This window comes from Anas acuta, chromosome 15 (assembly GCF_963932015.1).
Source record: "Anas acuta chromosome 15, bAnaAcu1.1, whole genome shotgun sequence".
Taxonomy (NCBI): domain Eukaryota; kingdom Metazoa; phylum Chordata; class Aves; order Anseriformes; family Anatidae; genus Anas; species Anas acuta.
Genome location: NC_088993.1, coordinates 8,711,252 through 8,737,172, shown reverse-complemented (window position 1 = coordinate 8,737,172; position 25,921 = coordinate 8,711,252). Strand labels below are relative to the sequence as shown.

The following is a 25,921-nucleotide window of genomic DNA, read 5'->3' as shown; positions in this document are numbered from 1 at the left end:
CATGCTAACTCCTTGTTTATTTATTAAAAAAGACGAGCAATTGTTTCTAGATTGCTTTGCACTTTTCATAAGCCACTGGTCAGGGTGAAAAAGACCCAAACATACTGGATTCTGACCTCTTCCTCTCAACAAATGTTACCATTTTTGAAATGAATACAATTTAGGGAGAAGCGTGGTTCCATTTCAGAAAGTTTTGTTTGGAATTGGAAACAAATCACTGCAAAAAGCAGTGTTTTAATGAAATCCAGTTTTTTCTTAATTATGTTCAGAACCTGTTTTGCCAAGCATTTATTTGTATGAATTTTCATATACCTATATGAGCTGATTGAGACCGTACACAGATTTTCTTGTTGCATACCTAATGTTTAGCGATATTTTTAAACTTAACATATACTAAAATGAAGGGACAAGTTCTTGGGACTTAAATTTTCTTAAGTCTTTGGAGAGGGTGAGTAGGGGTACAACTAAGAGATTAAAAATGTAGACAGCAAAGAAATAAAATTGTTAGCATAGAAGGAACTGGTCTGGGCCAAAATGACTTAGGTAATAAGTGGTAAAAGTTAATTGCAGTAAGTTGGTGTCTTTTGCAGGCAAAATGTTGCATTGACTGAACCTTTTTGATTAAAAAAAAAAAAAAAAATGCTGCTAATGATTGGTATTTTGGGAGCCTTTTGCTTCTGAGTACAAACAAAAGATAAGACACTACTGTTAACTTGTCCTTATCAGGTAATCAATGAATTTAAGTGATGCTGTTTTAGATTAGATTTTGAGAAATAGTGTATGTTGTAGAGCACAAATCGGAACTGAGTAACTGGACAATCAGTCATTAATTCACCTTCTGTCAAATAAAAGTATAAACACAAACTGGTCTATAACTAGTTCTCTTAATTTGATGAACTTCCTGTTCAAAGTGATGAGCACGATCAACTAGATTTCAATTGCCTAGTGATCTTCCAGGTTAAAGATTAAAATGGGTAAGAGACCTTCATCCAATCCCCATACTAATTATGCAGAACTGTCTGAAATTTACCTCTATAGCAAAGGAAGAACGTGAACATAGTGATGTGAATTAAGCAGTATGCTCAAAGTTGACAGATTGCTCTCTACTCAGTAGTAAAGTGACTGTGAACTTCCAGTGGAGTAGGGTCCATGCAAAAAGCACATTTGCTTATAGGCTACATGTATATTCATTCAAAGGGTGGCCAAGAAAGAAAGGCTTGCGTTTAGGCTGTTGTACATTGCATAGATATCTCAGTAGAAATGCTGTATGAAGTTAATGTACTAATCAAACCTATTTTTTTTTTTTTCTGAGTTTCTCCTCTGCTTTCTTTTCTCTGCTAATAATTTGATTATAAGTTTTGGCAAGAAACTTACTTCATAATGTACTAGCCAGCTTTTTATTGACATGTTTACTACTTTTTGTGTCACTTAATATGTGTGTTTCTGTGAACGCTTGAAGTGACTATTCTGAACCATGTCTCAGTTGTTCAAATTCCATCATTTTTATTGCAGCTGGGGTTGCCCCTTTCTTGCATGTGCCGTGTGCCTTGTAACACCATGTTTGGATCTCAACATCAAATGGTAAGTTTGTCTTCCTTAAGAGCTCTTTTTTTGTTCCTGTTAATAAACTTTTTCCTAACAACATTATTGACATTTACTTGATGTACTTAAATTTTTAGCCGTTAAGTCCGCCATATTATAGCTGTAATAATCAGACTGAAATTTTCTGAAATGTCAGCAGCTTGTGTCTTGTCTTGTTATTTGCAAGGTACTTTTAATACTTTTAATGGTAATGTGCTTTTTAGTCCAAGATTTCTAGAATATGTGTAGTAGAAGGTATGTTTATAAACTCCACTATGTATTTCCATTGTATTTTTCACAAAGGTTTTTTTTGACCTTTGGCTTATTTTACCTTTTTGAGAAGAAGAAACTGCAAGCCACAAAGACATTAAGAACGTCTTTCAGAACTCTAACATGCTGTTCCCTTTCACTCTTAATGCACTTTTCCAGTTCAACAGAAACAAATCTCTATTGTTTGATACACATATTTATAAACACATATCTTTTTCTTATTGATAACAGGATGTTGCTTTGTTGGACAGATTGATTAAAGATGATGTTGAGTCTGGAAAACTGCCTTTGTTGCTTGTGGCTAATGCTGGTAAGTGCTATGGACAAATAATAAAAAAGGCACTATTTCATGAATATATATATATATATATATAAAATAATATTTTTCCTTCAACAGCTTAGTGTTTGCATGCCAAAAAATGTCATAACATATCTTAATGACCAGACAATTGTCTGTTTAGAAGGGTTTTTATTTAATTGATTCAAAGGTGGATTGTACTATTAGAGTTCTGGTTGTGTCAATTGGTGCATTAATGTAACTAAAGTTTTTTTTAGTGAACACATCTCTTATTGAAAGTCAGTTTCATGTTAACGCTTCAGAATGTTTGATGGATGTGCCATCAACTTTAGCTCTAAAAATTGCGTCTTTCTTTTAGTTAATTGAACAAAATTGTTCATTAACAAAGTTAAGTTTGAATAAAGGAGGTGGCTTACCTGCTTTGGACTTAAATATATACGTCTGAGATGTTAATCTTGGTTTCCATTCTTTTAGCTGAAGTAATACTTTGAAAATATTAAAAACCTTTTCATTTCTTTTTTTGAGGCTGCTGAGCCCTTGAGTGCCTAGGACATCTAATTTTCTGAGTATTTTTAACATACATTGGCAAGCAAAACAAGCATCTTTAATTTTATCTAGAATGCCATTTGTCCATATGTCACAATGAACCAGGTATGAATATTGTGTAGCTGGCTCTTTACATATCCTCCTTCCAACTCTTGCTCGTGACTTTTTTGACAACAGTATAAGAGGTCCTCTTTCATAGAGTCCTGGTTTGCAGGACCTTTGTGATAGCTTTGTTTTTCCCGTTTCAACAAAGGTACACCAGGTGCTGGGCACACAGATAAACTCGGGCGGCTGAAGGAACTTTGTGAGCAGTATAATATGTGGCTCCACGTAGAAGGGTATGGAACTTGAGATTTCTTTCTGTATAAACCATATTTGTTAAGAAGTCTGAATAATAGACAGCACATAGCTTTACAGCTAACCAGGTAGGGGAGGACAGTAGGACAATCTTGATTTTTGACACACTAAGCAATTTGTATGGCTATAATTCTTTCCATGTATGAGACAGATTGTTTTACATATACAGGAAAAATTGGAGTAATTATTTCAGCATAGGATACTGGTTACTTTTACTCAGAATGTAATCTTATCTGTCCATTCTTTGAAGAGCTGGAATACAAAGAAAAGAGGGCTTTATAGGACAATTCAGGGGAGACATGGAACAATTCAGGGGAGACACTATACAGTGATTATTGAGAATGAGAAAGGAGGATGAAGCGTGACAACTTCAATAAAAGTTGTCAAGAAGGCTGCCATAAGAGCAGAATGCAGTGTAACTGGGAGGAAGATTAAACCAAAAGGAAAATAAATTGGAAGAATTTAGACAATGTTATTGAAGACTCTGGTGCTCTTAGATTTTTTTTGAACCTGGAGTAGAGACTCTTTCTTTTGATGTTTCATTGTATAGTGTTATATTTGCATGCTGTTTATTTCTGATATTAGATTGTTGCTGAATTATGGGTAGGAGTTCAGGGGGATGATTTCCCTAAAGGTTGGTCATGTTTTTAGATTGAAATGGATTTTTAGTTTTGGTCTTAGCATCTTGGAATTCCATGTAGTGACATCTACTGCACAGTTCATTTAAAAAAAAATGCATGAACAAAAATGACCTCCCTTTGCACGTCAACAAGCAATATTAAGCTGAAGATTAAAATGCTCTCTTAAAACACACTTAATATGTGCTAATATCATTTATTTTTATAGAGTGAATTTGGCAACTTTGGCTTTGGGTTATGTCTCCTCTTCTGTACTGGTATGTTTTACTATATCTAGAAATCTTATAATGTGCTTTAGGCTTTAAGGTCATGATCTAATCAAAATACATACGGTTTATGTTCTGCTTATTGTAATAAACTTCAGGCTGCTACAAAATGTGACAGCATGACTCTTACTCTGGGTTCCTGGCTGGGTCTCCCAGCTGTACCTGCAGTGACACTCTACAGACATGAGGATCCTTCTTTGGTACGTTCCGCTTTTCGGTCTTTATTCTTGAGACACTGAAACTTTAATTGTGATTGTAATCTTCTCTAATAAGCATTATTATTAAACTTACTAGTTTAATAAGCATCTAAATTATAATTTGCACAAGACCCCCTATTTAAACTGTGGTGCATTCTGTAATCTGGCAAAAATGAAATAATGGAAAAATAGAAGATTTAATAGAAGATTTTTGTTTGTTTGTTTTCCTCTTTAGTCCTTAGCAGCGGGGCTAACATCAAGTCAGCCTGTAGAGAAACTTCGTGCCCTGCCCCTATGGCTCTCCTTGCAGTACTTGGGCCATGATGGAATTGTGGAAAGGATAAAGCATGCTTCACAACTAGTAAGCAGCACTTGGTTGGTTGGTTGGTTGGTTGGTTGAACAACATAGCCTTGATTATGGCTACGTTGCTTCTCTGAGTATGGGCTGGAGGCTGTACTTGAGAATCATTATCAGAATTAACAGTCTGAATTTCCAAGCAGAGAAGAAGTTCAGTTAGCAGCACAGTACAAGTGATACCCAGATGGCTGTCACAGAACACTGTTACACTTGGGATTGTTTTTATAATAACTGTTAATACATCTTTTTGATCATGATGTGTTGTAGAGGAATCAGCTAGAAATACAGTAGTTATTGACAACATAGCATTAGTTCATACTGTTATGAACAAATAATGAAAGCAGAATAGTAATATGAGGGGGAACAATGTTTCCAGAATGTATATTTTATTAGCTTTAATGTTAAATACTTCATTTTTGTTCATTCTAACTGTAAAAATCCACAATCTTTTTTTTTCAATCACTTCTATATTAACCGTTTTGCTTGAAAACTGTTAAAAGACTTATTTTTGTACTCTTCTTGGCATTACGCTGATTCAAGCAATAGTAAATTACAAAGCTTGACAAAAAAGATTTCAACACATTTCTTCAAATGCAGTAGCAAGTGTACTATTTTTGAATTAAGATCCTTCAGTAAAACTTACCGTCCAATATAACATGTATGTTAGAAAATGCCTTGTTTATATACAAAGCATTTGTATTAAAAGTATAGCGCTTTCTCAAAATTCAGAGAAGAGCAAAGGGAAATGGAAAGTTTCTGTAAAGGTTAATGAAGAAACTATTGGCATGAAAGACCTAAAAGAGTGACAAAATAATGTTAGTCATTAAGATTTTTGTGGCGTTGAAGAGTGATCTTAGCTTTTATAATAGTCTATTAATAGTCTTTAACCACACGAGAATGTCTTCTCTAATGAAAATAATTTAAAAAGCTATCATAACCAGTTGCTATGGTAGCTTTGGGAAAATTAACTGTTCTGCTACACACTGTGCTTTAGTTAGTCAACGGAGCTGTATTATCTCTGCTACTTTGTCAACAAATACACTTAAGACTTGAAGAAAAACACTGTACACAGTGTTTTACTATTAATGGAAAAATAATTTGTTTTGTATTACATTTATAAACAAGAACTAAATGGATCTCCAGCACCTCGTAGGAGTTTGTTAACAAATGGAGATTATGGTGGTGAGTGTTTAAAGTTTATCAGAGTAAGTTTCAGCTTCTAAAACTGTTTTTGTCCTGTTCTTGTTTCCTTTCTTCTGTGGTCTTCTAGAGTCAAAGGTTGCTGGAAAACTTGAAAAACCTGGATTTCATTAAAACTTCGGTACGATCTGTATTAAATACTTCAGTTGTATAGCTTAGTCTTTACTATATTAAATGATAAAACTAATTGTTGTTCAAAGGAAATTATCTAAAAATATTTAAAACACAGTAATTAAAAATGTTTGGTATCCTTTTTAGTTAAGTTCAGGTATTCAGTGAAATTGTGTGGCTTGGTTGTATATGGCCTCTAGATTGTACTTGTTCCATTGCTATGAACTCTTGCACTCATTGGAGCTGACAATAACTTGCAGAAATTGTCTCCAGAGCTTGATTTAATTCCCATTTAAAATGTCCATTTGTTCAGTAATACATTTACAAAACGGATAATACATTTATGATAGCAGTTTCCATAAGCCTCTCAAATACATTCTGCCTCCATCTTGCCCTTGAGATGGTGCTGTGAACCCTATGAAATTCTATGCAAAGATATCCATGCTGAGGGTTTTACTCCAGAATCTGTTTCAGAAATTGTACCTGATGTGCTCATTTAAAGTTCTATTTCAGTGAAATGTCCTGTTCAACTGTTTTGTTTTTTTTTTTAGTGCTATTCTGAAAGACAGGTTTTTTTTTAAAATTGTTTTTTCAAGAGTATTAGTAGCTTTGGGAGTTGGAATTACTGTAGCACTTGCCCCTTCTACCTAAATAAACCTTGCGTTTTTAGGATTCTTAGGACTCAGATTCTCCAGTCCATTTCTCCTATCCCCAAGGCAGAATCAATTATCTTTCTGCTGGAACTTTCTTGACATCCCCCAGTGATTCTTGGCAGATCTTGAAGAATGTTTTCTTTAATCATTAATGCCTGAAAATATATAAAGCTAAATTGACTTCTGTCAGTACAATCTATTTGCTAGTGAATGTGCTTAGGTTTCTCATTTTATGGTGTTCAAAGTTCAGTTATGCATACCTTAAATCAATACAGTTCTGCTTTAACTGAATAATGATTTATTTTCCACTGTTTACAGATATGCTTACTCAGACTGCTACAGAGTTAACATCTGAGATAGTGTGAACATTGTTACTGCCATCAAAATGAAATGATCTGCTTTACTCAGCAGTCTAAAAAATTTTGTATAGTGTTAAATCTTTAAAAAGTATGAAAATATGTTTATAAAATTATTTCACTTCTTGTTAAGGTTGAAGATGAACTGAGTTCACCAGTGGTGGTTTTCAAGTTCTACCAGAAGTATTTAAATAAAGGTATGTGACTTATTTAAAAACAAACAAACCACAACAAACCAATTGTCTGTATCTTCATTTAAAAAACAAACAAACAACACCTGCAAATTCTAAAATTAATTTGATTTAAGTAAATTATTATTAGGTACATTATATGTGGTACACTTCTCTTGTGTAACATGCCTTTGAAAAGGTTGTGAACACTGGTCGTAATGTAGTGATAGAATTCATACACGTGATAGCTTTTTTTAGATAGACTGCAGCGTTTTAAATGTGCACAGCAAGTCATTTCTCCTGTCTTGACTGGAGGAAATTTGCATATGATTTTGATCAAGAGAGCAGATGATGATAATCCCCCATAAGCTGCAAACTGCATTTGAGGGTACTGTTGAGGGAAAATCTTCCATTGCTTTTGTTCAGACTTTGTTTCTTTCAAACATTTAGTGGCTAGTTGTCAGAACCATGTTTCTCTGCTTTATTGCCATTTTCTGTTGCAATAGTTTTGGAAATAGCAGAGCATGTGATGACCAGCTCTGTAAATCGTGTCAATAGGTATGGTAGCCACACCAAACATGGCTCAGGGCAGAACATCCCTACTTGGATGTCCTTTCACAGGAAGAGGAATTTTGTCCTTTTGATTACAGCAGAGGACTTTCTTTATGCTGCTCAAATGCGCACATTCTGAATGTGGGGACCATGTCCACCTGGATGAAGCAAATTATTGATAGAAAATTTTGAAGTTTTACTATGAATGTTGATTTTAATTTTCTGTGGATTTTTTTTTTTTTGTTCGGCATGGAGGAAGGTTCTTAATCTAGTGGTCACATTTATGAAGTAAACCTCTTCATTGTGGTCCAGTGAAATGACTTATTGGATAGCTTTATCCATTGATGCATTCGTCTGAACAGCTTTACTAGGGAGAATTCACCCACCTGAATTCTAAGGATATAAAATCTTTGGCCCACTTCTGCATAATCTGTGCATAGAGTGGGCTTTTAAGTCCTTACTATTATTTGTGTGCAGTAAAAAGTAATCATTCAATCTCAATTTAAAAATGTAGCCAAATGCATCAAAGTAAATACTGCAGCCTGTTGTGACAGGATCCTGATTTGCAAAAGCCCTGTTTTTATTTAGGGGGGACTTGAACCTCAGCAATGTGAGAAATATTTTATGGATTGTTTTTAAAGCTAGTACATTCAACTCTTTGACTCCTAATATTTTTCTTGTTCAACATACCTTAAAAAATTCCTTGTTAGTCTGCTTGACATAGCGTAGATGTGTCACATTACCTAAGAAATGTACTTATCTTTTATATGAACTTTAGGTTGCCGTTTGTTTAATTAAGTAAATACAAATCTCTCTCTGTGATTCTTGTATTTTTGAATTCAGATCAAACCCCAAGTGCTGCACAGGCTTCAACTATTCCGCACCCCATAATAAGCAATGAAGGACACATTTATGACACTTTCAATCAGTGGGTAAGAATGGATGTTTTCCTCTTTAGGAGAAAAGGAAATGAGGGTTGAGTGCTTCCAGGGGTTCCTTGGTAACTATAAAAGTTTTAGTAGACAAGCTTGGTAATTACTCCTGATCTGGTATCCGTTGCAAAATCTGCTGGGCATTTGGGATTACAATGATGAACTTGAAGCACAGTTGATTTCTCACTCCTGATTGTTTTGCTTGTAATTGTTACTAACATATTAATTCATCTTAAACTTTTGGTAGTTCTGTGTTTTTTTTCCCTTGGGCTTGTGGCAATATGCAAAAACTTTCAGAACTCTTTTTAATTGGCTGAATACTTCGTTGATGATGCTTGTTTAATCACAAGAAGACACACTTTCTTTTCCAGCTCTTAACAGAATTCTGGAAACTTGTGCTCACAGAGAGCTGAGCACATCACTCTTTTGTATTAATTGAATAGTAATCATAGCATACTTAACAACAATTTTATAGAAACTCCAGATTAAAATACTTGCAGCTTATTCTGAATTTTCATTATTTAACTATATGTCCAGCTTTTGTCCTATCACCATCAAGCTAAAGTACTTTGTTACCAGAGGCGATTTTGAGAAATACAGGGAACTGTGCTGAGCAAGTGCTTCTCCTTAGCTGTGGGAGGAGTTTGACCTGAGCCAGTGGCTGCAAGACCGAGTTTGAATTTCTTTAACTGGGTATTGTCTCTTCAGTTAGGAGAACAGTTGGCGCAGCTGGTTCCTGCCAGTGGGGTTGATGTGGTAGAACTGGAAGATGAAGGCACGTGTGTGCGTTTCAGCCCCTTAATGACTTCTGCAGGTAACATTCACTTTACTCAATCACTTGTAAAAACTGAAATTTGCCATAAAAGTGTACATCAATCTCCTGGTGTAAAAGCAGATATACTCAAGAAAGTCTTTACTATGCTGAGGGTTTTTTTCCCCAATAAATCTATATTGACTTTATCGTTCCTTTGTGCCTTGGTAGCAGGTGCATTAGAGGTAGCTCAGTTACTGTATGTGACATTACCTCGTTACATCTGCAGAGATAGATGTTTATTGATTATTTTTTAAAATTCATTAGCAACAGGAGAAGCTCTTGGCTTCTGAGAGTTATAAAAGAAGTATGAAGGATAAGTCATCCCCCTCTTTCCTTCTCTCAGATGCTTAACACAAGGAGAAGATGCTTGACCTTTCTACACAGGTGTTTCAACACTGAAACGCTGCTTATGTTCAAACTACAATTAATTAACCAGAAGAATTATTTACTAAACCCAAGGTTTTTCTGTAATTACTGGTGTAGGAGGAAAAAAAATCTGTATTTTGGAAAACCTTGTAAATTTGATGTTTAAGCTAGCACCATATGCATACTTTGTTTAGACCCAGCAGATGCATAGAACAACTTTCAGAGGCTCAGGCGATGAATGGTGGCTCCTTTTAGTTTGCGTGGTTTGAGTGGTTTAGGCTAGCAAAACATGTGATGCTGATGTGAGAGGATCCTAGTGTATATGGGAAGGTGCACTTCAGAATAAAATTAGTTGGTGATGCTGTGATTTTTTTAAATGGTGTAGAAGTAAATTCATTGTCTTTTTAGCTATGGGAAGAGAGTTCTGATGCTAGCTACTGATGCAATGAAAAGGGTATTGTCCTTGTCAGTTTATAAACCCACCATTTTTCACTGCAAATGAAGAAAATGGCTGGTATATAGATCAAGATACACTGATGCTATCTTGAATTATATTTACAGTTAACTTGCAAGGTGGTTTCTTTACAGATTACTTGTTTATTTCAGACATCTATGTGTATGTCCATTCACTTCCTTTGTATGCTAATACATCAGCTCTTCAGTTTTAGGGACAGAAATACAAGATGTTGATCAGTTGGTAGACTGCTTAAAGATGAAGATACCAGTATTGACAAGTACACTGCAACTGAGAGAGGAGTTTGAGCAAGAAGTGAGAAGAACGGTAGGCCTCTTGTATATTGAAGATCTCAGCTGGCCAGGATTAGGTGTTGTAAGGTACATTTTTCAGTATTTTCTTCTTTATGTTTGGATAGACAGTGCAGTAGCACAAATGAATACAGTCTCTTTATTGGCAATTTGGATGCGTTGCTTGAAGATTAGTCTCAGTCTTTGCCCTCACTTGACATTGTGGAGTGGTTTTATTTTAAATAAAACAACTTCTTAATTTTTTTATTATTTAGAAAAGCTGAATTGCTGTTTCTGCAAAATTAGAGCAGTGGTCTAATATTGGAGGCAGTATGTTGATCTGTTAAACAGAAATGTAATATGCAGTGTTGCTTTATTTAACTAAGCATAGCATACATTTTTGTCTAGTATGAGATTCACTTATATACTGAATAAAACCCTTTAGATGTGTATTTTGATCATCTGACACAGTCTGCTGGGTAGGATTCTGTACAATCAAAGCAGTTGAAGTATGATCAGTGTATTACCTAGAAATCTGTTGTGTTCAGTTAAGTTTGCATTGGCCAGTCTTCACCTCATGTTCAACCAAAAAGCTGATTACAAATGCCATTAAACTGGTTGATTTAGAATGTCACTTTAAGCTTTTGGTTTGTAAAATATAGGAATTTGTAGAAACATGCTAGATGTGCAGATCTGTGTTTTGTTTTGTTTTTAAATGTACTGTAAAGTGAACTGACTCTTCTGGTTTGGTTTGAAGGTACAGCTATCACAGTGATGGGAAGAATGATGACAAGCAAGAAAAAGAATTAGAAAAAATTAACACAGAACTTCTGAAAAAATTAAATGAACTGGAGTCGGATCTCACTTTCTCTTTGGGTAACTGCATTATTAAAAAAAAAAAAAAAACTTCCATTCAAGCTGACAGTCACTTCACTGTTGTGCTATAACCTTTCAAGAGGTCAGTCATACTTAGGTCATTATAATGGAAAATTACACTGTTGTGTATGTAGTTCCTTTAGAAACAACATCTGTAACTCTGTCCTCCTCATCACTTATTTGAGTTGGTAAATGTTCAGCAGGGTGAGCTGCTTGCACTGTTTGCAGAAATACTTGTGAAAACTGACCTATGAGCACCCAGACCTGAAAGGGTTTCCTTGTCAGAGGGAATGAAAGCCGCAAGTGTTCCCCTTTGTAAACTGAGCCTTCTCGGGAAGTTTGGTATCTAGTGAAAAGCAGGTCTCATTTAAAAAAAAAAAAAAAACAAACTGTCAACCAATTCACTGCTTTCTCTGGCTAGATTAAAGTTTCAAACGACTTGTGGTAATTAGCAGCACTTTTGAGCATATACAGTGCTACATTACAGATGTAATAATACTAATTCATTTACTTGACACTCTAAGTCCGCCTTTAAAAACTAAGTACCCTGGAATTGTGGAACCAAGCAGTTGGTAGATGGAAAAAAGTAACAAGTCTGAAGCATATTCAACACTACTATTTATTATATGATCCCTTGGCTGTATGAAATATCCACTGTTCATCTTGTTTAGATGTTTTGTAGTCTGCATAATTTATACCTATGCAGATATTGTACTTAATTACTGAAGTGTGTGTGTGTTTGTCTTTATATGTGTGTGTATTAGGATTTCCAGATTAATAAGCAAGGGCATGGTATGTATTCTGAGAATACGTTTTTATGTATCACAAACACTCGATTCTCCCTATGTTCACAGGCCCAGAATTTGGAGGACAGAAGAACTGTGTTTATATTGGCATGGTAACTGAGGATCTTGATGTGTCGGAGTTAGTTGAAACTATTGCAGCAACAGGCAGAGAAATTGAAGAAAATTCAAGAGTATGTGTTAATGAATCAAAGGGCATTTCAGCATCTCTCATTTTTCCATATTAACTTCAGGACAGTTTTGTTCTTTGTGAAAATACTTCGTACTTGCCTGCAACAAACTGTATTAATTACTATAGAAGTTGTCCACATAATCCATACTCATATTACAGGATTATAATATTCTGAGGATGTCTTTATTTATGTTCACAGTCCTGTCTTTGATGGTTCTATAAAAAAACAGTAGTATTGAAATAGGCTCATTTTATCACTAAAATTTAAGCTGTCAGAAAAAAAAAAAAAAGAGGGAGCTTATGGTGAGCTGGTTGCTTTGAGGAGCTCAATGTAGGGAGATGTAAGCTGGTATAAAAAGTCTCAGATAACTGCCCTAATACGTGTGGAAAACTTTTAAATCAGTGGCATAATAACTAAAGTTACAAATTATCTATTAAATTACTAATGCTAATGTAAGTCTTTTTTGTAAAAGCATTTACATGATTTGAGTTCTCCCTTGCTGTTAGGATCAGGCATAGCAGAATTCCCAAATGACCTTCATCACAAATGAATGTCTGTCCTTTCACTCCTAAAGCACTGGGCATTTAACTTTGTCAAAAAAAAAAAAAAAAACTTAAGACATCCCACAGGCCTATTTCTGCCCCTGGGAATGTTGGTTTTGGCAATTAATTTTTTCTGGCAGTGTTTTCTGGAGCCTCTTTACACATTCTTGACATGCTGTGCTGTTTTGAAGGTGAGGTTATAGAAGATCGATTGGCTGTAGAGTTCCTTCTTTTTTTCTTCTTTTGCAGCTGAGAGATTAGGAACTGAATTTTGGAAAATGTGTTACTCTTATCCTGAAGCTTCTTGGGGAGAACAGAGCAGTGGAGGACTCTAAAAGATGCAGTCCTGGGAACCAACTAGAAAAAAAACATGGAACTGAAAGAATCTTAAAACATTTGATTCAAAATTGATGTTCAAGCCCCTTCTGTAGTCAGTTCATCTCTTCCGTGTAGCTAGTACAGTGGATTATTTAGCTTGCTGTGGTGACCAATTTCTGCCTTGCCTTTCCCCCAAAGAAAAGGAGCAGATTCCACTTTTCCCTTTGTTTTTTATTAACTGACAGTAACCTAAGTCGATAGCCTTCTGGAGGAAGTAGCTGTCACCAAAGGCTTGCAAAATGTTAAAGCCTATTAAATTGTGCAAATTGGCATTTTTCTTGCACACAACAAAACTGTGGCTTTGTTTTTTGGTATTTTGATTTTTATCCTCCCAGAAAGCTGCTTGTGCTTTGCAATACAACACATCACTGACGCTGGCATAGATTGCCACAAGAGTCATAGTGGCAGTCATACCAGTTTGCAAGCCGTAGTTGAGCCTTATCTTGGCTGCCACATACCTGCTTAGGCTTGCTGTGAGTCTTAGTTCTGGGCACTTCTGGAAACCAAACCACACTTCATAAGCTTAAAAATTCTCTGTCAGATTTAGCTTCTGAGGAACACTTCTGTGCTAAGCAGATGTTTGATGAATTTGGGTCACAAGCTGATCTCCAAGTAAAAGAGAAGTAATGTACCATTCTTGCTTAAAATGATGTTCTGCCCTCTGGGCATATATATATTTTAAGTCCTATACATTCTTTAATTTACAGTAGCAATGAAATAGGGCTTGTCAAATGCAAATTTAAATTAGAAAAAGATATCTGACTACTCGATTTACATTCTCAAAGCCTGAATTAAAAAATACAATTTCAATAAATTACTGTATTATTACATACAGTAATATAGTAAATATAATATAATATATAGCATAGTAAATCCTACTAACTACTGTATGTAATAATTTCTCTTTTTATTAGCTGTTGGAAAACATGACTGAAGTTGTTAGAAAAGGGATACAGGAAGCACAACTTCAGCTTCAGAAAGCAAATGAAGAACGACTTCTGGAAGAGGTAAGACTAAAAAATAGCTATCTAGGTAACTTGTAATAACTTGTCACAACACAGGTAGCGTGCTCACCAGCCAGTGTTTGCTTGTGTCCTTCACAGGGGCTGCTACGACAAATACCTGTAGTAGGCTCTGTGCTGAACTGGTTTTCTCCATTCCAAGCTTCACCAAAGGGAAGAACATTCAATTTAACAGCAGGTAGGACTCAGTGCATATGCAGCCATGTTAAGCTGTGTTCTAGATGTTTCCAGTTTTATACTGAAATTGCAACGCACTTTCTTGTGATGATTTGATTGTGAATGACATAATCCACCCTCGAGATGTAAAGGAACATGCTCTTTACTTCTGTAATGCTCAGTAAGAAAGTCTCCTTCCTTCTTGTTTAGTTTGGTTCTTGCATGCTGAGTCATTCTAAAAAAGCTGTATTAGACACTGGCATTTGTTAATGCAGGAATAATTGTTGGCCACATGCTCTGCAAAAGTTTATAGCCTTGGAGTTTATTCTGAATGTCAAAATACGTAAGGTAGTGGGGTCTTCTACTATTGCTCCCATGTATATGCATGGGTATTCCTTCTGTTGTGATACCTGACCTTGATTTCTGTCTGAAATCCTGGTTTCAGATGTCACGTAGCTATGGCGCAGTGATGAAGTACTAGTTTCCAGGCAGTGGTGTAATGTCTGAGAAAAGGGACAGGCTAAAACTAGCTGAGGACAAGCATGAACACAGCATTGCAGGAGACAGTAATGAAAGGAATATTACAGAATATAGGGCTATTATTTTACTCATCTATCTGTAATTCATGACTGGTGATGTAAAAAGAACTATCTATAGCAGGTGCATCATTCTTGGTGATGTACTAGCATAATACTCTCAAATTATAAACTTTCATTTAAAAACTGCAGCAGTCTTAAGAGTATTTCTGAACTCAGCAAAGTGTCAGTTGGACCTAGAAAAATGGCCCAGCTGTGTATGTCTCTGTAATTAGCCAGGAAGGCTTTCTGCTCTGACGAGAAGGGTTGTACAGCAAGGAACTACAAGGTGTCCTTGGGAATGTTGTTCCATTGACAGCTAGACATCCTTCCACAGTGCAGTGCTCAATAGCTTGCACCTCGGGATGTGTCAAGCTCAGTGGAAAAGGACAAGTGGAATACTGGAGGTAGCAGTGTTGGGAAGCAGGAGTGAGGGGGAACTTCATTCGTCTTCGTAAGACTCAGCACGCCTGTCCCCAGGTGCTCAAAAACCAACTACACTTCAGTGGCTGTTTCAGGTCAGCCTAGGCCATATGGTTTCAGAAACACGTATTACAGATAGACTGTTGCATATGTTATAAATACAGATTAAAAGAAAAGTTGTCTATATTCAACTTCTACTTGCCCTTTTTTTTTAACCTGCAGGTTCTCTAGAATCCACAGAATCTACGTATGTATCAAAAGCCCAAGGAACAGGTACTACTCCACCACCAACTCCTACTTCCAGCCTTACAAAGCAAAGACTTCCTGGTAAGTTTCTACTCACTAGTTTTATTTCTAAAACTTGCTGAAGTATCCTGGCCTCAGCACACATCTGAGTAAATGCACCTGTAACTGGAAGCAAGGAATTTATATGGTTAGGATGCAGGTTAGCACCCAAATAAAAGCTATTTCTTTGCAGTTGTCAAATTAAGATACTTCCTTTGCGCATACCTTGCACATACCACATCTCGCATTTGATGCCTTCATTGGTACTGTATTCTCCCGACACTTTGCAGGTCAAAAAATTTTTAAAAGGTCTCTAAGAAATTCCGATGCCTTTAGTGAGACCAGTTCAGTCAGCCACTGTGAGGACCTGGAGAAGACGGATCAGAGACCCCCGGCTCTATCCCCTGGCCAAGAGCAGAGGTCGCCAGAGACAGAAAATCCAGAGCAGCAGCAGCAGGAGGGGACACAGACACCACCTAAAGGCACTGAGGACATTCCAAGGGACTGCACAAAGGTAGAGGAACAAGAAAGTCAAAGATAAAATCTGTACTGTGGATTTAAGACTTTGCAGATGAATCACATGCCCTGGGAAGCAGGGCATTGGTGATGCATTTAAAATGTGAACAGTGCCACACACTAGTACAGTAATAACTACTGTATCTTATTAACTGGGATTTTGCACAAATATAAATTCCCCCCATGGGACAGAGATTTGTCTTACTGTACACTTATTACAGTTGCTTTAATCCTGTACATGTCAGTGTCACCAAAGTAGTAGTGAGATTTATTAACTGCTCGTAAATATTTGTAAAAAATAAAAATTGGCAGTTAAAGTTTCTGTAAGATTTTAAGCATGATAGTAGTTGCTAACTGGTCAGCCATGCACAAGATTAAGACTACAGTTGCACCGAATAATTGTAAATTGACTTTATTTTATGTGAATATATTTAAGAAACTGCCAATTTTTCACCTTTTTTATATTTAAATTTCAGTTTAGCCTCTCCTGCGAACCATCCTAGTCACACTAGCTCTATTTTGCCTTTTTTTAACCCTTACAAAGAGCATTGCCAAGCGGTTGTGCAGTGAGTGTTAGGGATGGATGCCCATGTGTCTAGGAGTTCCTGAACTTTGCCATCAGCCGTTTTTCCCCGCTGTTGTATGACTTGACCCTGAGTACAGCAGGACTTTGAAAAAGGAATTGTGTCTGCATGCCTAAATGGCTTCTTGCTTCTACCACTGAAAAGGATGACCAATCCCTTGTTATTTTCCTTTGCACGCCAGTTATAAACCAAATACTATTGAATACATCTATGTAGTGTAACTGGAATTCTTTTCTGTTGTGTATTTTTAAACCTAGTTATAGTAAAGCTTGAAAAAAAAATTGTGCTGGTTTCAACACTTACTTTTGAATAACAGTAACTTGCCTATAGTAGAAATTGTACAGATTCAGTGAAATTACATAGTTTATTTACACTACAGCACAAATTCCTAGTGCCCAGGACTATTTAATGCACAAGTTATGCTTTGGATACATCTAAAGCTAGGGTATAGAAGTGTTTGTCCCCAAAAAATATTGTAGTTACTTTGCTGCAAATTTTCAGCCCCTTGTGGAAAGATCTTTAGAGAAGGTTGCTTTCCCCAAGGGAATCCCATCCCATCCCTACAGAGCTGGATACCAGTACTGTAGTTTGCTTTGTTTTTCCAAAATATGTTAATTAACACTAACACAATGGCTGTAGTGGTAGCATAATTAACTTGGATAATCTGAAAAATTATAATTTTTTTTTTAATTGAACTGTCACCTGATATGACTTTCACCCTTTAGATCCAGTGGGGCTGGGATGCCACAACAAGGTTAATTTCACTGCTGAGGTAATTTATGTAAATCAGAGTGCAATTTTTCTAAAGTGCAAAAACAATTAAGTTGACTAGTCTTCCTTATTGGTTTCTTTGGTGCAATGAAGTATGTTAATAAGAGTAATTTGTTGGGGATCAAGGTATCACCACAATGATTAATTTTTAATGTTTTTATATTTGGAATTGTTAAATCAGTTTTGTTGGAATGAGCTTCATTCTTTAGATACTATCTGAATGTTTCAATAAAGATTCTTCAAATTATTAGGCTCGACTTATGGGAACTTCCTTCAAAAATATCGCTTAAAGTCAGCTCAAGCTTAAGTGTAGGCAATTTTCTTTCACTTTTTTTTTTTTTAGGAGAAAATAATTTTCTGAAGTACAAATTCATGCAATAATGGCTTTTACCCACTGCCTCAGCACTGCTACCTCTGTCTATCTGCACTGATCAAATTACTCTGTTGAAGCAATAAACCAGAAAGAAATAATAATACTTAATTACTTAAGTAATGCAAAACAAGTTACTTCTGTCAAAATATTTATTTTGGAAAGCACAAGAACAGCAGTGCCTATAACCAGCAACAGGCATTTTTGCACCAACTTACTCTTCCTTGGGCAAGGCTATGCATCCCTCGGTTAGATCTTGTCAGAACAAACCTGTTCCCATAACCCCTCTTGATTTTTTCTGTAGATGCGAGGTTTCCTATCAGGAAACAGGGAGCGCGATGGAAAGGGATGTTCTTTTAAAAATGTTAATGTAGATCTAATGTGGGAAACAAAGTGGGGTGGCTCAGCCAAGGGTGACGTGGAAAGATTCTGAAAAACAAGATGAGAGCAAAAGCTGCCTGAGATTCAGAATAGAAAGTTGCCAATTACTCTGCCTTTTAATAGGAGTATTTTCCACCCTCCCCAGCGGTACACTGAGGGAAGCTTTGACAGCCCATACCCATCGCTGTGCTCAGCTAGGAGGGAGAAGGAAAAATAAAAGCCAGTGTCCCACTGCCAGGTACCTCTAAGATCTGTTGATCATCTTGTTCCAACCAGAAATCTACGTGTGGGAAAGGCCTCCAGAAATAAGGCCCAATGTGGAGCTGTTCCTTCTTGGCATCATAAATGTTGGTCAGCTGTAAGGACACACAACAACTTACAGGGAGCCTTAAAAGTGTTTAAACAGATGAATGAAACAGAATTAATGCAGACAATTAATTAATAATAATAAGTTAATTCCAGACAATGTGGAAGGCATTAAGCAGCAGCTTTTGCCTTAAGACACATGGGTGCCACCTTCATGCCCATTCCATTACGATTAACCAATTGTTCTGACAAAGACAACCCTAAACTGTAAGAACAAGCCCAGAACTGAACAATACTGCTGGGATTATTTATGGCCATGACCTGAATCTCATTTTACATAAATTATGCTGCCAAAACCTGTAGGGCTACAGGCGTAACAGCACATGGAAGTGCTCTACTTCCAAGACAAGGGTAACGTTGCAGCAGAAAGTTCAGAAGAGTTTGATGTCCACTGCTATCCTTTGCCTCCACTCTTCTATATTTCCCATATGTTTTGCTACTGCCCAAACACTACTGCTGTATTTTTCCCCCTTGAACTACTGCCAGTTCATTGCCCCTCAGTGGTCTTCCCTTCCAGCAAAAATATCCAGGTTGGAGCTTTTTTCTCCTCTGGTTTTTACTCACTCTTGCTCCTGTTAAAATATGGGCTGAACGCAAATCCTCATCGGGCCCTTTTTCTGGGAAGGTTGCAGGGAAAATCTCTGCTGTTTTAACGTTCACAGCTGGTAGGAAACAGTTTAAACACAGACAATTAATTCTCACAAAACACTGGTTTGAAATGGCCACATCCACAACACTACTACGTAGCAGGAATTTTAGAACGTGTCAACTGCAATTCTTGTATTTCTCAGTACCCCAGACCCATCAGCTCTATGGTAGCACTTTTCTACTTGTTCTAACAAGAAAACTTCTCTTTCTGCCTACACCTCCAACAGCAGCAATTCACAGGACAGGCTTACCTAGTCATTAAAGGCAGCCCATTAACTATCAGAAACTGAACAAGTAACCAGTTAAAAAAAATAACCAAATTCTAATTTAACTCACCTATTCCATAAATGATTGGGAAGTGAATATCTTTCTCTTCTCTGTCATTTAGTTCTGTAAGAAAAAAGGTCAAACATGTAGAGCTTTGTTTTTTCTCTGAGCAGCATTCACTTAGTTATGTGTTACCAGAGAAGAGCAGATCTGATGTTGCAAAAAAAAAAAAAAAAAAAAAAAAAAAGACAGGAAAACAAACAAACAAAAAACCAACACACACAACCAGGAAGCCAAAAAGAAATATGGGAAGGTCAAGGTCAAGATCAATATGCCTGGGGCCTGGAGTAGAACTCCATCTCTTAACAGCATAGCCAGCTCCGGTCAGCTGTCATGCCACTTTCTCTTTAGGCAGTTTACAGAAAACAAAGAAACAAAACTACCATGTTGCTAAGTTCAATGACACAAGTCACCAGGGATATTCAACTGCAAAGACAGTGGAAATACGACCTGAATACAATACAAAGGAGAGGAAATTACTTCTGCCTTTCTGCAACATCACACAGTGTGACCTAACTGAATGAGTTTGTAAAGGCTCTAACAACACCAAAGGTGGGTAAGTTCCTTCTCAGTTGCCTCTCAAGATATTCACAGCTGTACAGTCTCCTTCCTCAGGACAAAGTTGGGGAAATGACCTGGTAACGATTCCAGGTGGCACTACTACCAGTTGAATTTCAGCAGCAAGTAAAGGACAGAATCCTCCCTGCACTGGCTATGGGACAGCAACAAAATCAAACCTTACAAACCAACGTGGAGGACTCGTGCTGTTCTTCCAGAACAGATTTTAAAAAGCCATGTGAGAAAAGACCCCTGCACTCTGACTTCAGTGGCTAAACATACTTAAAAAATAAAAGTAGACATTTTCTTACCTGTTACGCAGAAAGTCACCAAATGAACGTCATCTGGTTGGAGATCAAATGCTCCTACAGCAACAACGATAGCAGCAATGTATAAGAGTGACTGGTGGCAAAGCAGGCGCTGTATATAGACGAGGGGGCATTATCAGTGCTGCGCACTGCGGAATGGGTGGGCAGAAAGTACCTAATGCACTGTTCCTGGATAAGGCAACAGAGCAAAGAGTAGTTTTCAGATTTGCTTCAAACCAAGTTTTACAAAATTAAAGCCACAGCTACTAAACGTAATTGACAGAAATTAGCCATTTTTAATGGCAAAAACATGCTAAAAATATGCCACTTGCTCTTGTTACTGGCTTAAAGTAGCTCTGGTATCATCACATCATCTCTGCTTTAGTTCACTATACATTTAATAACTCATATTTAAATGTACTTTCCTAAAATGTTACATGTATAGTGAGCCAACCCAGCCTTTTATTAGATTTATTTTAATTCTGCTTTTCACCATCCCACACACAGGGAATTTTAATTTTTTTTCTCACTTCTATTGGAAATACAAAGTTACTGTTTTAAATTGTAACCTTGTGCATGGAAATCAAAAGGTTTTAAACTGACCAAAACATTCTGTACACAACTCTCACACGATAGATAACACACAGAATAGGAATCACATCACAGCACGTGAGGGGGTAACAGGGGCACATTCCAGGACCTTTGCCAGTTCCAGTTCCCTTTGCCACCTCCCTCCAAACCTGCTGTGCATCCCTGCCCCTGCCCGTTCCCAGTCCTAGTGAGGCTGAGGCCTCTCCACACTTGAGAAGTGCTCAGCACGAGCCAGAGAACTCCAAACATCCCAGCTGGTCCCTTCTGTTCCCTGTTTGTTTGTAAAGCACCACAGACACTCCTCCAGGCTACAGATTTCACAGACAGACATCCATCTTTCATGAGACACTTCCCAAGTGTAATTAATTTCACCCCCCACGTTAAGGTACAGAAGGAATAGTAATTAATGAAGTCCCCGCAGGTACAGATGTAGACAGTGGCAACGCCTGCCCAAGATCCCGTAGCATGTCAGCAGCGGAGCCAGGAATTGAGCCCAGCTGAACTAAGCCCCAATTCCACACGCTACAGTGTAAACCAGGAATAAGTCCCAAGTCCCTGCCGTCCATCCCACACATCGGCCACAGCAAGCCGCAAATCCAACCCTCCTCTGTGCCAAGCTCTCAGGTGGAGAAAGCACCCTGCTAAAGGAGTCCAGATGTTTTTCTATTAGATGACAGGGGGCTCAGGTTACAAACAAACTTCACCCAAATCCAGTCAAAACTATTTGTTTTGGACATGAGAGTGGAAAAAAAGGTGAACTTACTAAGAAGCTGATTAGTAAGTTTTTGTGATAACTGCCTATCATCATTGAAACCTCCAACTAGGTGCAATTCCAGCCTAACAGAGATGGAATAACAGGAAACAGCAGTTAAAAAGACATCCCAAAATGAATACCTTTACAAAATAATCCCCAGCCCAAACTACAAAGCAATTATTAGAGGAGCCTCACTTGTTAATGGCCACATGGGTAGCAAATTACAGTTGAACAGTTCTGAACATTTCAGGGATCATCCAGGAAATATCACAATTTAAAAAAATTCAAGAGGCATTGCACACGTGCAATTATGACTAACCCCGGGGCATCTGTGACACTCAGCACCAAAGTTTTGGGCTTAATTCTATAACCACCTTTCGATGCCCATGAAAAGGGTAACTTAGATGTGAAGAAGTTTGCTCCTGTGATCTTCAGAACTATTCTGGACCACACAGCAGGGTTCTTCTCTGAGAGGTGTCTATGTAAAGAGAAGTCTTGTTTGCAAACCTTCTGACCAAATGTCTAGAAAAATGACTAGAAAATAACTGGGGACAATATCAGTTTGGGGTGGAAAGTCTCAGAAGCAACAGGAAAGTGAGAGTGAGTATAAATCATCTAACAAGGCCATAGCTCAGTCTTTCAAAACCAGGCAAGCCAATTAATAAGACCATCTCTTCTAAGTTAACTGAGCTTTTGTTCTTATCAAACTACAGAGGCAAAAATCTCCAAATTCAGGATAAACCTTGTTAGATAAATTCTGGTTTGGAACTCCCTCCCCCCCCCCCTTTTTTTTAAATGTGATTTAAAAAAAAAAAAAAAATCCCAGATGGATTCCCAGATCCCAAAAGGAATTCTCAAGACCAAAACCAGCTATTTGGAAAATTCAGCACATTTGAAACAGAAGTTACTGGGAAACAGTAAATACCAAACCGCACAATGGCATTTTTACAGAGACACCAGTCAGAATAGAACCATGCTTTAAATCACTGATAGAAAATACCTTGAAATCATCAGCAAGAAAATGGTTTTCATTTTCCACATGGCCCTGATCAAGAGGCATTTCCTGCGCAATTACCTTGTCTGAACCCCACAAAATCACATGAAAATTCCCCAATTTACAAACTGCAGTTACTTTTGCAAAAACAAAAAGAATTAAAAAAGCTGAGCTGACCTTCCATAGTCTGCAGAGTTAGAGAAAGATTTTACTGAACTCATGATGAGCGACACCTCAGCTTCTGTGTCCGATCCATCGCAGTGTGTCAAGCAGGTGGCTCCGCTACCTAAGGTGTGAAAAGACAGTTAATGACACCAGCGGAGGCTCTTAAACTGCTGTCACTTAATTCAGCATCAGTTTACACTGCTATAACAGTGCAAAAACTACATCTCCCACCTTCTCATTTCCCAAAAGGACAGCAGCCTCCAGCAGAAGAGATGGGCTGGCTGAATGAGACAATAAGCTCTTTCCATGCCCCATTAGAAAATCAGCAGAACTGATGCAAAGGGTACAAACATCTTACTACCAAGGACCAAACAACAGCTCAAATGACAAAACTCCAGGAATGTAGCAGGGCGTAGCGAGGCTCTTTGCATAAATTCTACCTCTGTTATTACCCTTCAGACCCAAACAGTTAAATGCTGCCTCTGGCATTGCGCACAGCCTGGGACGCAGCAGCCAAGGGGCTGCCACTGCCCACTGCAGCAGATCAAGTTTAGGATTGGCTCATTCTGCAACCAGAACACAGAACCTCAGGTACTGAACACCCTAACTCTCTGAACAAGTCATTCAATTTATGCATCATGTGACATTTTGAGATTCAAGTTTATATAATGTAATTGCAGTTTACTTCATTAATGCAGCATAAATCTACGCTGATCCTACATGCATTACTTTAGAGAGGCAGGTTTTGGTCTGAATGCTTTTTAAGATACCTGTGTGTCGGAGCACAACTAAGTGGCAGGTAGTTGCATCATCTGATCCAAGAATAGAAACAGAACCTATTTTAGAGGAGAGAAAGACTGTAAGAACTTTGCTGTCATAATCATTGCTTCAGGAGAAGTGTTTACATTCCTACATACCATCCTTAGGGGTAGTCACTGCAAATTCTCTCTGCTGGATGTAAAGAAGACCTTTAGGTTCCACAATTTGAGTAGGCCGACTTCTCAGAAGTTTTGCCTTTTCCTAAAGATAAATGATAATAGAGACTACAGTGGCTGAATTCTCAGGTGTATCCATTACTTGACAGAAACATCACCTCTGAAAAGCAAAGGGATCCAGGTCAGAGATAAACAAGGCGTATTTTGGAGTATTCTGAATTTATTCAGAGTTTTCATTTTCCTGCCAGTGACCTAGTCAATTGTTAAATTCCATCACGCCCCACACACACAGAACCCTCTGGGCCTGCTTTATAGGTGATAAAACAGAGGCACAAGAAAAAGCAGCAGGGTGTGGCTAAGCTCACACTAGATGATCTTGAAGAGCTGATCTTTAAAGAGGACAAAGTTTAAAGAGGACAGGAAACAAGTCTGCTCCTTCTCTGAAACTTCTGAAATGTAAGTTTCACTCTCCTACTGCCACAATCCAACAATTTATTTAATACTTATCAAAACACTGCTATTTATTTGCACATTCAGTAGACAGAAAACCCAGATTCCTGGGCTCTGACTGCCACAGTGCTGTCACAGAACTGCTGGGTAGGCAGGGAATTTCTATCCTGGGGCTAAAGAAAACACTTTACACAGTTTTTATCAAATTCGTACAGATTTTTTTTTTCCCTTCAAAAACATAATTTCTACAAAGAAGTATTTTCTGACGAAAACCACGTTCCCAACAGCTCTGACCAGCAGCGCCTGGCTGCCAGCCTGCCGTCAGGACCACCACACAGCCCTGGAAGGCAGCGAACACCTCCCACAAGTTACAACCTTCACCTTTTCCTCCAGCTTTTCGGCCCAGCCCGCCGCCCCGACCCCTACCTCTCCGTCTCCTCAGGACGTTCACCGCCCGGCCACCCCCGGGGGACGCGGATTTTAGTTAATTTTGGGCCAACCCCTGGCTTTTGGCCGCCCCGGCACCGCCCCAGCCCGCGGCTCCCTCAGCGCTGGGTCCCCTCAGCGGGCGCCCCCTCAGGGCCGAGCTCAGCCCCGGGTGTTCCCCCCCACCGGCTCCTCCCGGCCCCGGGGTCCCGGCGCTGCCGCCCCTCACCTCGAGGTGCGGGTAGGCGCGGATCATGGCCGCCGGGGGCCGGCCCGGGTCGATCCGCTCCCCGTTGACCAGCAGCGGCATCGCGGGCAGCGCCCGGGCCCGGGGCGGCTCCGCGCTTCCAGCCGAGGGCCGGGCCGCGCAGGGCGCTGGGAAACGGCGGCGGCCCCGGGGAGGGGAGGGGAAGGGAAGGGAGGAGAAGCGAAGGGAGGCGGAGCGGCGCCGCCCGCCGGAGCTGCCGGGAGGCCGGAGCCCGGCCGTGCCGCGGGGAGGCCGCCAGGGCCCGTCCCTCGCAGCGCTGACAGGCCCGAGGCGGGCACGGCCCCCCCGCCATGCCACTGCCCGGGCTCGGTGCCTCACGGAACCCCGGGCTCGGTGCCTCACGGAACCCCGGGCTCGGTGCCTCACGGGACGCCGGTCTTGCGGCCACCTAATTGCGGCCGCCACAAACAAACCAACAGTATGCTCTAGCTCTACCTTTCAAAACCCATTTTCACAAAGTAAACACTTACAGCAAATACTTTCTTCAGATGATGCACTGTATTTCACAGGAGACCTAACCCAGTAAAGCAAAATTTACATCTCCGAACCAGCAACCCTCTCAGTATTATTAGCAGCTACAGAAATCTTCAGCAAAACACCAGCACCCACCAGCACTCCTGGCTGCAGTTACATGAAACAAGCCAAAAATGTCATAAGAACTCCCTGGTGTTTCTACGATCTAACTCAATTCATGTTTTAAACAAGTCCCTTTAGTATACTGAAGTTGACTATGCAACTTGAGTAGGCAGTTCAATGTAACGTTACAAATGTGCAGACATTTCATGTCACGGATGTCTTTCCTTATTCTGTTTTAGCTCTTAAATGCGACATAGAAACTCATATCACATACCTGATACCACAGCTTGC

General features: G+C 38.7%; 2 protein-coding genes across 5 annotated transcripts in view; one reads left to right on the top strand and one right to left on the bottom strand.

The window, feature by feature from the left end:
- Nucleotides 1-17,763, top strand: part of PDXDC1 (pyridoxal dependent decarboxylase domain containing 1) — a 31,573-nt gene extending 13,810 nt beyond the window's left edge. For both annotated transcript variants that reach the window (XM_068699835.1, XM_068699834.1), the window contains exons 7-23: nucleotides 1,513-1,581; nucleotides 2,083-2,161; nucleotides 2,949-3,033; nucleotides 3,899-3,947; nucleotides 4,055-4,156; nucleotides 4,389-4,514; nucleotides 5,782-5,832; nucleotides 6,965-7,028; nucleotides 8,397-8,485; nucleotides 9,194-9,299; nucleotides 10,328-10,499; nucleotides 11,167-11,285; nucleotides 12,140-12,261; nucleotides 14,096-14,188; nucleotides 14,285-14,381; nucleotides 15,580-15,684; nucleotides 15,933-17,763. In XM_068699835.1, coding sequence (XP_068555936.1) covers nucleotides 1,513-1,581; nucleotides 2,083-2,161; nucleotides 2,949-3,033; nucleotides 3,899-3,947; nucleotides 4,055-4,156; nucleotides 4,389-4,514; nucleotides 5,782-5,832; nucleotides 6,965-7,028; nucleotides 8,397-8,485; nucleotides 9,194-9,299; nucleotides 10,328-10,499; nucleotides 11,167-11,285; nucleotides 12,140-12,261; nucleotides 14,096-14,188; nucleotides 14,285-14,381; nucleotides 15,580-15,684; nucleotides 15,933-16,183 — 1,779 coding nt within the window. In that variant the 3' untranslated portion in view covers nucleotides 16,184-17,763. The remainder of the gene's footprint in view (nucleotides 1-1,512; nucleotides 1,582-2,082; nucleotides 2,162-2,948; nucleotides 3,034-3,898; nucleotides 3,948-4,054; nucleotides 4,157-4,388; nucleotides 4,515-5,781; nucleotides 5,833-6,964; nucleotides 7,029-8,396; nucleotides 8,486-9,193; nucleotides 9,300-10,327; nucleotides 10,500-11,166; nucleotides 11,286-12,139; nucleotides 12,262-14,095; nucleotides 14,189-14,284; nucleotides 14,382-15,579; nucleotides 15,685-15,932) is intronic.
- Nucleotides 17,764-18,021: 258 nt separating this feature from the next.
- Nucleotides 18,022-25,262, bottom strand: NTAN1 (N-terminal asparagine amidase). Of its 3 annotated transcripts, XM_068699849.1 has the most exons (10): nucleotides 25,016-25,240; nucleotides 23,893-23,995; nucleotides 23,746-23,811; nucleotides 22,988-23,096; nucleotides 21,826-21,899; nucleotides 20,475-20,528; nucleotides 19,615-19,668; nucleotides 19,195-19,292; nucleotides 18,507-18,620; nucleotides 18,022-18,312 (listed from the first exon to the last, which is right to left on the bottom strand). In XM_068699849.1, the coding sequence occupies exons 1-10, from the start codon at nucleotides 25,094-25,096 to the stop codon at nucleotides 18,133-18,135; spliced, it is 933 nt and encodes a 310-aa protein (XP_068555950.1). In that variant the 5' UTR covers nucleotides 25,097-25,240; the 3' UTR covers nucleotides 18,022-18,132. The 3 variants fall into 3 exon arrangements, with proteins under 3 accessions (XP_068555950.1, XP_068555951.1, XP_068555953.1); XM_068699850.1 differs by lacking the exon at nucleotides 23,746-23,811 and having other exon boundaries at nucleotides 25,016-25,262; XM_068699852.1 differs by lacking the exon at nucleotides 23,746-23,811 and having other exon boundaries at nucleotides 23,893-24,070; nucleotides 25,016-25,173.
- Between the last annotated feature and the right edge of the window lie 659 nt (nucleotides 25,263-25,921).